At 52.8% G+C, this 15,523-nt stretch overlaps 1 protein-coding gene across 4 annotated transcripts; it reads right to left on the bottom strand.

Moving 5' to 3' along the window:
- Window positions 1-73: 73 nt before the first annotated feature.
- Window positions 74-14,356, bottom strand: ZSWIM8 (zinc finger SWIM-type containing 8). 4 transcript variants are annotated; one of them, XM_019444571.2, is made up of 26 exons: window positions 13,681-14,356; window positions 11,205-11,358; window positions 10,874-10,968; window positions 10,525-10,697; window positions 10,242-10,349; window positions 10,045-10,126; window positions 9,790-9,910; window positions 9,349-9,550; window positions 9,027-9,202; window positions 7,658-8,651; window positions 6,778-6,909; window positions 6,462-6,641; window positions 6,167-6,350; window positions 5,859-5,957; window positions 5,178-5,302; window positions 4,511-4,751; window positions 4,253-4,411; window positions 3,927-4,155; window positions 3,468-3,757; window positions 3,096-3,319; window positions 2,089-2,577; window positions 1,675-1,858; window positions 1,394-1,570; window positions 1,106-1,225; window positions 672-782; window positions 74-551 (listed from the first exon to the last, which is right to left on the bottom strand). In XM_019444571.2, the coding sequence occupies exons 1-26, from the start codon at window positions 13,886-13,888 to the stop codon at window positions 91-93; spliced, it is 5,718 nt and encodes a 1,905-aa protein (XP_019300116.2). In that variant the 5' UTR covers window positions 13,889-14,356; the 3' UTR covers window positions 74-90. The 4 variants fall into 4 exon arrangements, with proteins under 4 accessions (XP_019300116.2, XP_019300119.2, XP_019300121.2 ...); XM_019444574.2 differs by having other exon boundaries at window positions 1,699-1,858; window positions 13,681-14,347; XM_019444576.2 differs by having other exon boundaries at window positions 347-551; window positions 672-850; window positions 13,681-14,347.
- Between the last annotated feature and the right edge of the window lie 1,167 nt (window positions 14,357-15,523).

Below are 15,523 nucleotides of genomic sequence, written 5' to 3'. Positions count from 1 at the left end.
TCAGTCTTTTCCCCCACCCCGGTTCAAAGTTCATCTGCACATGGAGGGAAAGAAGGCAAAGGCCCAGGCAGACTAGAGTAAAAAAGGAGTTTATATATTTATAAATGCCAAATAAATACCAGAGGCCACCCAATGCCCCCTCCCAGATAGGGCTGTCTCCCCCAACCCTAGGCTTCTAGGGTTTGAGACATCTTGGCCCCAAGCTACAGCCCAAGAGCAGCTGCCAGTCTGGGCTACCAGAGAACTGAGTGGGGATGATCTGTCCAGCCAAGATTCACTCCCTCTGTGTGAGGGGCCCCCATAGCCACAGGCCTGTATCCCTGTATAGGACCCTAGAGGGGCCAGACTCATGGGGAGAAGGTGGTCATCTCGAGTGAGACCCGCTGCCACAGCTCCTTGGTCTGTTTGCTGCGCTTGAGGTTCTGCAGGATGTCGTTGAACTGCATCATGCCCATGGGTGTCAGACAGAAGGCGCTGCGGGCACTGCGGATCGCATTCACAAAGTCGTCGTAGTCGGCAGGGGTCAGGTGAATCAAACGGTGGTGAATGTACTGGAAGAGGATGAGCCACTAAGCACAGAACCAGGCCCGTCCTCCCTAGCATGCGGGGTAATCGGTTCCATGCCTGCCCAGGAGGTGCTCCACCCTACTCCATACTTCCAGGGTTGTCACCTGCATGTATGCCTGCTGGCAGCGCTGCACCAGTTGGTGGAAGGCCGGGGCACGCAGGTGGTTGTGGGCATGAGCAGGGCTCAGCCGCTGCAGCGTCTCCATGACGATCTCCTGCAGCACAAACGGGCTCAGCACCCCCTTGGCTGCCCCCACACAGAACTGGTGCACGTAGTTCACTCCTGGGGGGCAGGGGGAGGGGCATGAGACGGGGGTGGCCACCTCTGCCCTAGGGACCCAACTTTTATCTCTCAGCTCTGGCCTGGCAGAGAGCCTCCCTCCACCCCAGGAGCTGAGGTAACCCCCCACCCCCCGCGCACGCACACATACCCGACCAAGGCCTCAACTCTGAGCAAGAGCTAGGAAGGAGGTCTGGGACAGGAAGGTGGGGAAAGTGGGTGGGGGCGGACAATGGTCCTGGGGAGGGGAGGTGTTACCCAGCTTTGCTGCCAGCCCCAGCAACCATTTGACATCATCAGTGTAGGGGGGGGAGCGGGAGAAGTTGTTGGGGTGATCATTGTGTGCCCGGCGACCCAGCATCTCCAGTGCCAGCATTCCTGGGAGAAAAGGGTGGGCACATAGTGAAGGTACATCCTTTTCACCCTGCACCTCAATCTGGTACATCAGACCCCACAACAAACAAAGTAAGAGCCGTGGGGAGGGAGGCATCACTAAAGAGCCTCTGGCACAACTGCAGGTGGGGGCACAAAAAAAAGACTTCTCACCAACACGGTAGGCAGCGTGCAGGTGGTGTAGGCTGTGTGGGTTGACAGGCTGACTGTGGGTCTCCTCCTCGGGTGGTGGAAACCCTCCGCTCACCAGAGGACTGGGCTGTGTAGTCAGAGCAGGCAACGAGGCACCCTGGATGGCTGGAAACGTGGATGCTGGATGGACACTGCTCACTGAGGGTGGGATGAAAGCTATATGAGGAATTCACAGCCCAAAGAGGGATGGAGAGGGTTCCTCCCCCCATCTCCCCTGCCCAGTGTACCTCCCCTCCATTCACCTGTTCCCTGTCCCCACAACTCACAGGCCACACTGGTGGGCAGTGGGAGCCCTGGCTCTGTGTGGTAGGGATGTACTGTGATGGGTGCCATGGAAGGGACGGGGAAAGACACAGCAGTGGCAGCAAGTGAGGGGGGAGTCACTGAGTAAGGGTACTGAGCCCCCAAGAAGGCAGGATGCACACCCTAGAGACAGGGAAAAGAGTAGGAAATTATATTAAGATGTGGTTCTCCCCCTTCATCCCACAAGTGGGTATCCCTACATTTCTTATCTTGGTTGGCCTGAGTCCCCCCAGACCCCCACCACCTCACCAAGACAGTCCTATTATTCTCCCAGAGTACCCCACACTCCAACCCCACATGAACTCCTAATGTTCTCCCACGTGCCCAACTCCCCAACAAAACACTGGTCTCACCTGTGGGTATGCAGAGCTGGGCACAGGGAAGACGGCAGGCCGGGGCATATGAGGCATTGGGTGGGCAGGGTGAGCTGGGTGGGTGAGGTATTGAGGGCTGCAGGGCAGGTGGGGCTGTAGAGCAGTGTAGGGGTGCAGGCCAGGGGAATGACCATGCCCCAGTCCTGGACCTGGATATAAACTGGACCCCACTGAGATGACTGGCACCACTGTGGCTGCTGCTGTCACTGCTGCTGCTGCCACTGTAACCGGCTCAGTGCCTGGGCCCCCCCTGCCCTCAGGCAGCCCCCGCCCAGCCTCCCCAGCTGCCCTGATCCCACTGGCACTACAGCTTGTAGCCCCTTCACGGGCTGTGGATGAGCCACCTGCTGTTTGCTCATATAGCCAGAACCACTGGTGAGCAACCTCAAACAACACTTCAGGGTATACACCCCCACCCTTAGCCGCTTCTTCCACTGCCATGCAGGCCTTCTCCAACATCAGGTTATCCTGGAAGGAAGGGGCACAGAAGTTAAGGGGAGGGGCTTTACTCAAGCATGGTTGTAAATGACATTCCAACATCTCCCTCTGAGTTGGCTGGTTCCCAGGGAGGCATCAGAGGTCAGAGTCAGAGCAATGAATGCCTCACACACTGAACAAACACTTGGTGACCAGTTCCAAACTACTTACAGTCCCAGTTCCAAACTAACCTAGCCACTCCCTCCCATCCAGTTCCCACTATCTCCACAAGGCCTTCCCCAAGTATTCCAACCTGGTGACCACCTTGGTCCCTAACCTATAGATCTCCATTTCCTTATCTATAAAACAGGAATAATCCTAACCTCAGAGTCGTAAGGCAAAAGAAGTAATGGATGTGAAAGTGCATTAATATGTCAAGTGTCACCATAATAGCACAAACTAGAAAATTTGTGAACTTTAAGATTTGGAAATCGAGCTGGGCTGTTAGTTTTCCCCATGTCCCTTCCTAGATACCTGAAAGCAAGTCCCCAGATTGCCCCTAGAAATACCTGCTCCTTGCACTGCACCAGGGCCCGCTGGATCTCATTGGGGTTCAATGCATGGGCATGAGGCAGGCAGCTTAGGGCTAACTCCGCTGCTGCCCTCACCATATTGGAGTCTCGTGCCCGTGATGCCCTGTCAGCCAGGGATGCAACCTCAGGGGGCGTCAGGTGTCCATCCCAGCATTCTACCAGTATAGTCAGGGCTGCACTACCAATCTCCATTGCCTGACCTTCAAGGAAAGGAGCAAAAAAAAAAAAAGGGGGGGGGGGTGGTGGTTAGTATGGTGTCTTCTGTCAGATCAGTAACTCCACAAGGATAAGACTCTCATTTCTATCAATTAATCCCAACCCATTCCCAAATCAAGATACTGGGTTTACCTGTAATCCAGGAAACGTGCGAAGAATAAGTACGTGAGAGCCAGTTGGGAGAAACAAAGTTGTGCAGGCCAAGGGCATAAAGCCCAATCTCGAAGGCGCAAAGGTGCAGGTTGCGGTGAGGACCCTGATGGCCCCCTGAGGAAGATGGATGTGTGAAAATGGAAGTGCTGCTGTTGCCCCCTGCCTTGATCAGCACCGTCTTCGCCAGTTCGAAGTAGAAGTGTGCAGCTGCCTCTGATGGCTGATTGGGTACATGAGGGGCATGACTCTCGGGACGGCGGCCCTTGTACCTGAGGGGGCAATGGGGTAGGGACGGGGATTGGGGTTTCTCTGAAATGGGTGTCCAGGTAGGCAGAAAAGAGCAGGATAAGTGGTGTCGCTGGGGGGACAATAGTTGGATTACACCAGGGATGTGACTCTGAGGGTGGGCCAGATGAGAGGAGTATTTCTTCCACTGACCTGCCAACTTCAACGGTCTTTGCCCGGGCCCCTCCACTGGCACTGGCCCGGCGACTTCCACTGGAGGATGAGGAGCCCAGAGAGTCCGAGGAAGAGCTGCTAATGCTGTCACTGTCCTGTCCTCGGCCCCAGGAGGTGGGGGCCCAGCCCCCTCGAAGTGGCCTCCGGCTTAAGGTGGGAGAACTATCCGATGTTGTTTCAGGGGCACTGCTGTCAATGCTGGCCATGCCTAACTCCCCAAGACAAATCAGTCTCAGAAGCTAGAAGTTACAGAATTCACACTTCAGGAAATCCCTCCCTCCATGTCATCCCACAGGCTGTCATACCTGTGTGTTTCTTCTTAGGCCGCCCTGGGGAGCCCCAACCCCGTCCATTGTAGCCTCCACGACTGCCAAGTGCCAGGCGGCTGGGAACCTTCCCTTCCGCCCTTGGGGTCAAAGCTGCCTCAGATGGGAGGCCCTCACAGGGAGAATGTGGGGAACTTTCTAGGTGGGGAAAATAGGACATTGGGATAAGCCAAGGAAAGGGGACCCCAACATGAATCCATACCATTCATCCCCCCCTGCCCAGTGCCCCCACCTCACCAGGCACATTCTTCTCTGTGAAGCCCTCAGTGGGGCCTGGCCCAGCCCCTGCCACATTCCCTGGCTGAGGAGGCCCTGCAGAGCCCGAGGTCAGGGGTTGCAGGGCCCCTGGGGCAGATGGGCCCCCATGCTTTGAAGGAGACCTCTGGCTGGCTGTGGCTGGGCGGCTGGATGAGTAGAATGAACTCAGTGTCTGGGGCTTATGCGTCTGGCTCTCTCGGTCCAAGAGTTTGTCTAAGATCTGAAGAAGAGAGAAGCAGGGACAGGATGCCCTTTATATCCTCACTTCTATTTCTATTACCTTACTTTCTCTTTGAAACAGCTTAATACTACCTCTTCGGGAAGCCTTCCCCAGTGACAACCATAGGAGAACCTCCTGGATGATAGGCACCGGCTTACATATCTTGATATCCTAACACTTAACACAGGACTGACTAAATTGATATTCAGTAAATATTGAAATAAATGAGTAACTGCTTCTTTTCTTTCATCCCCTGCCCAAGCACTCCTACGAGAACCATTGGTCTTATTCTTTATCAGGTGTCCCCAAGATTTTCCACTTATCCCCTATGGGCAGTATAGCCCTTTCCTCATTGGACTGCAATCCTCTGAGAAAGGGTAAAATTTTGCTCTCTGCCTGTCAAAATCCTAGTACTTCAGTCCCTACCTTTTTGAGCTTGGCTTGATCATCCTTGTAAGTGATCATTAGTGCCAGTGCCAGGTCACCCTTCTCCCGACGTGTGCCTTCACACAGGAGGGGATGCTCTGCCTCGCTCACTGTTGTCTTCATACCTGTGAGAAGAAGGGTCTCATAGGGACTGAGAATGGCCATAACTCCCAAGACAGCAAAAGTGAACAGGCCAGGGCTGCCCAGCCACCAGCATATGTGAGATAAGGAGTTCTCCTGGTCCAACCCACATCCCCCGTGGAAGGTCCCAATTGCCTATTACATCCAGCCTTAGCTCTGATCTGCTTTTTAAGACCTTCATAATTGGCCCACTCTACCTTCATGGCATACCCATCACTTCAAGGAAGTTTGACTCCTTGCCCTCATTAAGACTTGATGGTCCCTGTCTTTATTCATGGTGTTTTGTCCCCTTACCAAAAACTTAACTGATCTTTTGACCTACATTCCGTATTCTATACCCTTCCTGAATCCTTTTCTTACATTTTGTGTGCCATAGCACACCTTTTGTCCCTAAATTCTTGACTGTACTACCTGGTTCAAACATGTCACATTCTGGCTGTCCCACTACCATACCACCCCTTCAAACAGGGACCATGTCTCATGCCCTTCAAGGCCTGGGCCAACTAGCTCACAGAAGTGCTCAAGATACTCCAGACTCACCTAAGGCAGCAACTGCTGCTTCAAATCCCAGCTCCTCATCCCCAGGCATCTCGTTGTTCCAGTTACGACTTGGTGGCCGGGAACCCGTGGGAGAAACCACTGGATGAAAGGTGGAATAAGTCAGGCAGAAAGAAGTGTCACTGGAAAGAATGAAATGTAGGCAACCCAAGACCCTCATCATTCCAGACCACTCATGAAGTTGCCTGATGGGTCCTAAGGATAATTCAGAGCCTTGGGCCTCTTGGTTTCTCCTTAGAGAAAACTACTCCTACCCAAGATCCCCACTCGAGTAGAGTCATGCACCATACCTGGAGCACAGAGAACGTCAAAGATGAAACTGGCCAGCATGAGAGGCAAAACGGGCCGATAGTCACAGAGTGTCCCCTCCCGAAGCTCCTCTGCCCGGCACCGCATGGTACTCATCTCACTTGGACCCAGAGGAATCTTCTTGAGCAGGGCAGCCACCTCAGACTCCTGGTATGCCAGCTTCACCTAAGAATACAGGAAGAAGCTCAGACCCCTAACACTTCAGTAGAGATCAAGCTGTAAGTCTCTGAGGAGTCTCTGAGGAGACTGCAGTACAAGGCTGATGGAACCTCCGACCTCCAAGGCCTTGGTAGAAGCTGGGGGCCGCTGTAGCTCCAAGGCAAACATGCCAACTCGGAAGGCCAGGTTGTGGTGCTCTGGGCGTTCACTTAGCACTGTCAACAGGAAAGCTGCCTTCGTCAGGGTGTTGGTAGCCACCCAGGTCTGACGGCTCGTAGATACCTTGTTCTTCTTGCCCTAAAGAGGGGAAGTACAAGGAAGCAGACATATGAGTCTGACTCATCTTGGTGGAGTGAGGAGGCTCTCACTTGGGGTGGGGCATAGAAGAGGGTTAGCAATAAATGGGGGGAGAGGGGAATGGGGGGTCTCTCACCTTGGCAGGGGGCGGCTCTACCTTGAGGTCAGGTGGGTTGGCTAGCAGGTCCTGGGCAAGCTCCACAGTGAGGCGGGAGGCCTCACTGCTGTAGCCGTGCGCATGCAGGGCCTCAGCACAGGCAAACAATATCTGGAGAGGACGGGCACCACACAGGTTGAAGCCCCAACTTCCAGGGGCAGGACACCATATTCATACTCAAGCAGCAAACATCCCATGAGTACCTGCTATATGCTAGGCCCTATGCTGGTCCTGGGTATACCACAGGAACTCATAGTCTGATTAGAGAAACAGACACACAAACACACAAACCAGCATGAAGCCAGCTACCACTGGGAAAGACCAAGAGGGGCATAAGTGAGTAAGATACTTCACTGGGACCTAGGGCAAAGGGGCAAGCTCAGGGAAGACTTCCTAGAGGAAGTGATCTCTAAGATACCTGAGACCTGCAGAAAGAACAGAAGCTAGCCAGGAAAGGTGAGGGAAGAAGATTCTAGGCAGACAGGCCAATCTGTGCAAATGTAAGGATGCGAGAGAGAGCATGGCAAGCTAGAGGAATGGTTCGACTGACTGTAGTAGAAAGGGCAGAATGCCTAGATGAGGCTGAAAAAGCATACAAAGATCAGACCAAGTGAGGCCTCACAGGTCATGCCAAGAGCAGTGGGAAACCACTGAAGACTTTTAAGCAGCAGAGGGACACAATCAGACATTTCAGGAATATCAATATGGAAGCAGTGAAAAGAATGGACTGTAGGCAGGGAGTCCAGACAGGAGCCGCTAAAGGCTTCTAACAGCCTCACTACAGTCCTGACATTCCCAATTAGAGCTAGATGGCCCCTCTCCCAGCTGCAGCGAAAGAGCACCCTCAGTGTCCCCTCACCTCCATGCGGCTCTCCTGTTCCAGTGGCTTCAGCCCAGCAAACAGGTCGTGCTCCTCCCCAGCCCCGCCCTCAGCCTTCTCTTCCTCGCCTCCAGCCCCATCCTGGGCATTCAGATAATATGCCTGGTAGTCATCATCCTCCTCTCCAACTGCAGCGGCTGCCTCTTTGGTTTTGGGGAGCCCATTGCCACTCTCATCTGTGGAAGGGAGGTCATCCCGGGTACAGACCTCCCCAGGCAGTAGGCCATGGGGGCCAGCAGAGGCTGTGGGAGGCTCAGGCCCTTCTGAGAAGTACACACCACCATCTTCTTCATAAGTATCTGGGGGTTCAGGAAGGAAGGTGGAAGGACCACGGGAGCCACCAGGAGGAGGGCAGGGTGGCGGGCTCTCAGGGAATCCACCAAAGGTGCTGGCCTCTGCACCGAGGGCCAGGCTGCTGTCATCCAGGCTCATCTCAGCCAGATCCGGCTCCAGGGAGCTGTCTTCGCTGCTCAGCCGTCGCTTGCTCCCACCGCCTGCTGATCCCTTGCCCCCAATGCCAGCCCCACCCAGTGCCTTGGCTTTGCCCCCACCTGGACCCATCTTATGCAGAGACTTATCTCCCCCCTCAGCAGAGAGGCGGCGGGGACCCCGCTGCGATGAGGGGACCCCCTCACCCAATCCCTTGCGCTTGGCCCCAGGCTCCTTGGGCCGCACAGCTGGCTCAGAAGGAAGAGATCGGGGCCGCTCCCAGGATTCCTCCAGGCCCCCAGATCGGGAGGCACCTGGCCGAGGGGGCAGGGCTCGGGCCCAGCACAGTGCCAACTTCCGGTCGGTGCCACTGTAGGTGACACCAGGGAGTGGATAGGCCTCTTCCCAGTTGAAGTAGCAGGCCTCCACCGCTGGCCGGAAGCCAGGGAAGAGCCGCTCCAGGGTCTTTTTGTGCTGTCCCCGCTTCACATTCTCAATCACCTTCAGTTGCCACTGGCGTAGCTGGGCACACAATTCCCGGCGGCTGTGGGAACAAAGTTGGGGGAGGTTGCTGGGGGGCTACATTCTGCTCTCTGAGAAGGGATGGAAGGAGATAGAGCAGGCATAACCCCCAGAAGGAGGGTACAGGAAGGGACCCAGGGAAGAACTTCTTGAGCCAGCTCATACACATCACTCCAATACTCAGGTATTTGGGAAAGTGGGAGCTATTTAAGGGAGGAAAGGAAGAGAGCTTCTCAGAAAAAGGACGCCTAAATCACTGGTAACCTTAACGCTCAGTACCTCCCATTTCCCTAGGACTAGAAGAATAGTACGTTTCTATGTGCACATGATATGAGGCCTTGGACTGTCCTGGGCTGGCCCAATATCCGTGCTGTGATGAGCCTAGGGGCAGACTCACCGCTGGGGGCTGAGTGCAGGGTCCAAAACAGCTAGCCTCCACAGTGTGACCATCTCATCACACATGCTGGCACATGCATGGGCCGCTACCTCTGACTGCCCATTGCTACGGCCCGTGTGTCCGCTGGCGCTGCTGTGTGAGGCTGAGGTGCGCACGCTGTACCACCAACCTGTTATCTGGAAACAGAGAGCTCTGAGATGCACCTAATAGTTTGGAGAAAGGAAGAGCAGCCCTCCCCAGTGTCCCTGTCAGCAAGAGGTAAATGAAGTTAAGGGAAGGAGAAAATGAACCACAGTGGGGCTACCCAACTCTGGAGGGTTACCTGTTCATAGGTGAGGCACTGGTCAGTGAGGATTTCCAACAAAGGGGCAGCATTGCTGTCTCTCCGTTTGAACATCTCCCGCACAATGCTAAGTAGGTTCCAGACACCCTCTGGCTCGCGGCCCCTCAGAGGGCGCAGCAGACATGCCCATTCAGCAGCAGCTGGAGGCTCCGTGGAAGACAGATACATGGAGTTCACATCACTGTGAAGGTAATGGAGTGGAAAATGATTACTCTGAGATGGGGCTGCATACGACAGGTGAAAGTGCACCAGGGCTTTGACACAAAAGAGACCCTGACCCAAAATACAGAGTGTAGGAGACAAAAGATGTCTGAGACAAAAATTTTTGAGGCACAGGTATTAACAGAGCAAAGGATCGATTAACAGCCTGAGGGTTGTTCCCTTCCACCACAGACACAGACATAGAGAGATCCAATTTACCTGAAGACCACAGGCGAGGGTCCACAGAACTTGTGTAGTGTCTTCTTGATGTTATCAGTGAGTGTTGACTCATCCAAATACCATGTACTCTGGTCAGAGGCAGAGGGCCCTGCTGTGGGGTCTGGGGATGATAGGTAGTCAGTTACATAGAGATAGGGGCCTGGATTCACCTGACAACAGCAAGCTTTTAGTAAGTGGTGCTCTGTACCACCAGCTTTCTTCCTTCCGACTGCCCTTCCTTCTCTCCACACTCACCCGGGGCTCCACACACTGTATTGATGGCTGTTGACTGGGAAGAGAGGAGTTCATCCAGAAGACGCTGGGCCGTGGGGAGGATCTGAGGGGGAAAGGGACAAAGGCATAAGTGACCCAAGTTGGCCTTGGACTAACATGAAGACTAATATGCAGTCCTGGAGCTTAGAGTTGGAGAAGGGTGTCCCAACCTCACTCACCTGCTGAGGGAGCTCACTGATGAGGTACTGAGCAAACTTCTGCAGCTGGTCCCTCTGCAGCCGAGACAGGGACTCTGAGACTGGGGCACGCAAGCAGACTGCAGAAGCCTGAAGGAGAAACAGAGAGAAACAGAACAAGCTGGAAAAGGTTTGCTGACACTGGAGCAAGGGAAAGACAGGCAGATTAAGGGAGGCGAGGAGGCTCACATTGTGGCCAGGCATGCAGCAGAGAAGGGGGGGATGGAGCGTAGGATAGGGCCAGGATAAATTGGGAGGGCCTCACGTTGTGGATGCGGAAGAGACAGAGTGCCACGACGTGAGTGCACCATTTGGCCCCAGCCCCACAGGTGCAGCTGCAGGAAGTGACCCGGCAGCGGTCAAACATCACAGCCACGTTGTAGGCCCCTTTGGGGGGGACCATCTGAGGTGGCACCACTGTAGCACTCAGGTGGAACCCTGGGGAGAAACATGGGTATGGTCAGGGAGAGCCATCAAGACATAATTCTCTGCCCTCAACCCTGGCCCTGCAGTTATTCCGACAACCTGCTCCAGCTTCTTGCAGTAGGTCCTTAATTCATAACACAGGGGATGGGCAGAGCAGGGGGTGCCACAGGGCATGATGGGACCCTTACCTATCTGCAGTGGGTCTTTCACAGCCCTCATGCGGAACAGCTGGTCCCCTCGCTGGAATTCATCGGCACTGCCATTGGCCAGGCACGAATACAGCCTGGGAGTGAAGAAGAGGACACAGCCACAACTCAGCAAATAACCTGTCAGAGACCATAATGCCCTGGACACGCTCTCCCCAGTGTCGCTCCCTCTTGGGGAAAATCCCAGGCACTCCTCCCCTTGTCTTCTTCTTACCACAACCCCAAACACAGTAGCTCCTTTGTTCTGGAGGAAACCCAGCACACAGTGTGGAATATCAGGACCCACTCCCCACCATCAGTCCTTTAGCCTCACCGGATATCCTCTTCATTCTCAGGGAAGCTCCAAAAAGCAATTCGGAGCTGTAGCTGCTCAGGCACTGGGGGATAAACTTTCTCCACCACTTCAAATGGGATATGAAATGCCACCTGCTTTGCTGAGAGCTCCACCAATGGGATCACAAGTCCATCTTTGGAAACAAAGGTTTAGGTGAGGGTAAAGAGAAGGGGAAATGAAAAGGGTCATGATTACCTGGCACCAATGCCAGCGCCTAACATCTTGGGCCCCACCTTCACTATGAAAGAAAAGGGAGATCTGGATGAAAAACCAAGGGACCCTCCTGTTAGGATACATTAACTCTTAAGATTTCATCTGGGGGAGGGGAGCTAACCAACTGCAGCCCATAACTTGCTACCTAAGGTCTAGAACAGAAGATACCACAGATATCCCAGAAACTCCTGGCCAAACAGGTGTGTTCCAGGATCCTAGCAAGCAACCCTCTCACATGGCTTGGCATCTAATTTCCCTTACACCTAGCACTTTAGATTTATATTACATTGTTAATGTCTCTCCCCTGACATTCTCTTCTCCAACTGCTTTTTACTATCCCTTTTTCTCTAGATTATTCTAGGCCTCTAACTAAGGAGAGGAGACAGGCCAGAGCCCAAAGGAGTTAAGAGAGGGACCTCCAGTAGCAAGAGAGGCTGCATGTCCCTTGGCACACCTGATCCTTGGCTTCCTACAATTGGAAGCCTGGGAAGGGGGATGGGGAGGAAGATGGGTTATCCCAAGGGAACCTAGCTGCTGCTCCTGAAAACACCTGGAGTAGGATGGAGTTACCACTCAAGGTTTCCCACACTGTTTTAATCAATAAATGGTGAGGGGCGCCCAGGTGGCTTAGTCGGTTACACGTCTCTTAGTTTCAGCTCAGGTCAAGATTTTCGTGGTTCGTGAGTTCGAGCCCCACATAGGCTCTGCACTGACAGCATGATGCCTGCTTGGGATTCTTTCTCTCCTCTCTCCACCCCTTCCCTGCTTGCTCTCTCTCTCTCTCTCAAAAATAAATAAATTTTTTAAAAGGTGAAACGCGACAGACTGCATACATATCTCACCAAATTGCTAGTCAAATTAGAAGACAGATCAGAAAATCATGGAGCTGAAAGAAACCTCTTTTTTTAAAAAAAAAGTTAATCTCCTTATTTCACAAGTGAGAGACTGAGAGTACCCCGGGATGGCAGCGGGTTTGGGGAATGACATGCTTTTCTAGATTTTAACCTATTCAGGAAGATACCAGTATGTTGAAAATTTTCACCGACATTACTTCAGTTACTTCCCTCAAAGTGAAGGAGCTCTAAGCCCCAAGGCTACCCACACATGCAAATGTGAAAAAGCAAAGAGACCACAGAAGACCCACAGTGAAACTGCCTATGATCTTTGTGCATGTGTGGGTGTATGTGCACAGAACATATGCTACCTCTCCAACTGAAGTTGAACACTACCACTCCTAACAAGTGACATATGTACACTTTTCTTTGTCCCAAAAGGGTGCTAGAAATCTCTGCAGGGAAGTTTGGAAAACGGGAGTTTGGAATGGCCGGAGTACAATCACAATCCCAACTGCTGAAAAAGGTCAGCTTGCATTGAGGCCCAGAACAAAAACTGTGCCATGAGGAAGGCAGGGAAAGGATGTGGTAAGTCTTGAGCCTGTGGAGCTTCACTTATCATCACTCTTCCCTCAATCCCCTTTAATAAAAGCAAAATTATTCACAGCACTAATCAGTTAATTCACTGAAAGACCCCAGGATGAAAGAAACTCACAGCACAAAGCAGGAAGAGCATTTCATAAGGAGACTCTAGAGACAGTTTCCTACACTCTTCCCCAGGCCCCAGATGATAGAAATCTAAGGCTCTAATCCAGTGGTCCCAGCTTCTGACAGCTGTTCAATATGGACAAGAAACAAGCCTCTGATTTGAACCTATGTGACTATGGAATCTCCAGTTCACCTCCACTTTCCTATGAGTGGAATCCCTTCTTGGTGTAGCCAGAATCAGAGATCATCATCACCCCTAACAAGAAGCTCCCAATGCACTTTGCAATGGGGGTGACACGCCTCAAGTGGTCCCTTCTTCACAATCCACTCCCTACCCTCCTTCTCTTCTATTTTCTGGCTTGCCGCGGGCTTAACTAGGTAAGTATTCCCAAGTCAGAGGAGTTTTTTCTTCTATTCCATTACTAAGGCAAATGAACCACAAAAAAAATCTACTTTCTGTCGCTAATCGTATCCAACCCAGAATTTCCCAGCCATCACTCCAACACACACACACACACACACACACACACACACGCTGATGTGGAGAAGCCAACCCCAGGAAGACTGGAAAAGCGAGTCCAGAAGTCCGTTCCAAGCTGCTCGGGACAGCTCGCGGTCCGGGACAGCTCCCGAGCGGGGACAGCTCCCCAGCAAGGCCTGAGCAGAGCCAGCCCGTTCCCTTCCCCCCAGCTCACCCTTACCTCGCATTCTGGTACCGCCACTGCCACCTCCGCCACCGCCGCCAGTGGGGGAATTGGGCCCCGCTGACTGTTTGCGCCATCCCCGCCAGTTCTGGCAGAGACTCTCGGCCTCGGAGATGAAGGAACAGAGCGAATCCTCCTCAAAGCGGTCCGAATCTTCGAATGAAAAGCGCTCTCCGTCCTCCCACTCCGCGAACATCAGCTCCATGGGGCCTGCACCCCCCGGGGCCGGGTCCCCCCCCGCGGATCCGGGGCCTGGGCCGCCGGCCGGGGGCTGAGGGGAGGCCCGGGGCCTGAGGGGCGAGCCGGGGCTGGGGGTGGCCGGGGCGCTCAGGGCGGCCGTGCCGGACGAGGATCTCAAGCCTGGAAGGGATATGGGACCGGGCCTCGCCCAACTGCGAGGTGCGAACGGGGGTCGTGGCCAGTATCCGAGACTCTGGGCCCGGACGAAGCGCTCGGCAGCCGGGGCCTCTCCGCGGCTGCGGCGCCGCCTCCCCCATCAGCTGATCTGAACTTCCGGCCGCGCCGGCCACCACCACTTCCGCCTCACGCGCTTGGGAACCAGACCCGGTACCGGCAGATGTAGAGGACCCGTTTGTTTAATTGCTACATTTCCTGCCTCTTTTTTCTCGAAGCCACCCCAGATACTGTAAGAGGGAACCGACTACCAGCGATACATGAAATGACTACAAATCCCAGCAATAACTCGGCGTCCATAATGTCCCCAAGGAATAAACAGCCGCCATGAATGCCGGGAATCGTAGGCTGTCAAGCGGTACACAGGACAACTGGGTGGAGTCATTGTCTCAACTCCGGATAGGCCCTGGGGCCGCATCACCTTCTGGGAGTTGTAGTCCAGAAGCCTGCATTCCATTAGATTTTTTTCTAAGATCTGATCAGGAAAGCACCCTGAAAAGAATGCATTTGATTTCGGGAAATGGTTGTACTGTTTTGTCAGTGGGTCCTTTGAATCCAGGAGTTCTTAGCCTTTTTTTGTGGTACGGGCACCTTGGCAGCCTGGTGAAGTCCCTGGACCTCCTTCTCAGATTGTTTATAAATGCACAAAATATATAACTTACAAAGGAAATGAATTATATTGAAATACGATTATCAAAATATTAACAAATTTGTAACGTAGTAATACTGCTTTATTTACACATTAAGTAAAGTCCAGCAGCAAGGGTAACTACCATAATTTTGAAGCTAGTGATGGGTATAAAGGATATTGAGGTACCTGCAACCTACTATATGATAATATTATAATCTCATATAGGTATTGCTAATTGATACTGTGGTTTGTTTTCCATGGTCCTAACTGAAATGCTAAATTTCAGTTGTGGTTAAAGATAAAAAATTTTTCCCATCCACGTCCACAGACCTCCTACTGAGAATCTATTGACCCTAGGTTAAGAACTCCTAAGTCCAGTCCAAAGTGCCTAGGTATTGAGCTTCTTCCTGTGACTAAAAGCCTCAGCTTTCAGAACAAGGCAACTGCCCAGTGCTCTACCCATGAGGTCTGAGGACTATTGGAAGAAGTAGCTGTGTGGGTCAGGGAGGCAAGACCACTTCTTTATCTTAATAATTATCCCACTGGAGCCTTAGAAACCCCACTGATCTTTGTCTATCTAATGCTGCAAGGTATATAGAAAAGGTTAAGTGAGTTAAACCTGGAAGGGCAGAGTATATATAAAATGCCATACAACTGTTTCTAATATCAAAGGGTCACAAAAGTTAATGCCTTCAGCAACTAGGTGGATAACTTAATGAGAGAAGTGAACAGGTGATACACAAAGAAGATAACTGCCAAATAAGTTTCAGTTTCACCATGTGGAAGAGGCCAATG

This window comes from Panthera pardus, unplaced genomic scaffold, assembly GCF_024362965.1.
Source record: "Panthera pardus isolate Hobbes unplaced genomic scaffold, ASM2436296v1 HiC_scaffold_22, whole genome shotgun sequence".
Lineage (NCBI taxonomy): Eukaryota > Metazoa > Chordata > Mammalia > Carnivora > Felidae > Panthera > Panthera pardus.
This window is presented reverse-complemented; position numbering and strand designations above follow the sequence as displayed.

Excerpts from the sequence above, each read along its gene's own strand:
- ZSWIM8 (XM_019444571.2), bottom strand. The coding sequence starts at position 13,888 with ATGGAGCTGATGTTCGCGGAGTGGGAGGACGGAGAGCGCTTTTCATTC. Across the intron at positions 10,698-10,873 it reads GAAAGACCCACTGCAGATAG|GGTTCCACCTGAGTGCTACA; the intron begins GTAAGGGTCCCA and ends GTTTCTCCCCAG. Across the intron at positions 8,652-9,026 it reads CCTGCACTCAGCCCCCAGCG|CCGCCGGGAATTGTGTGCCC; the intron begins GTGAGTCTGCCC and ends TTGTTCCCACAG.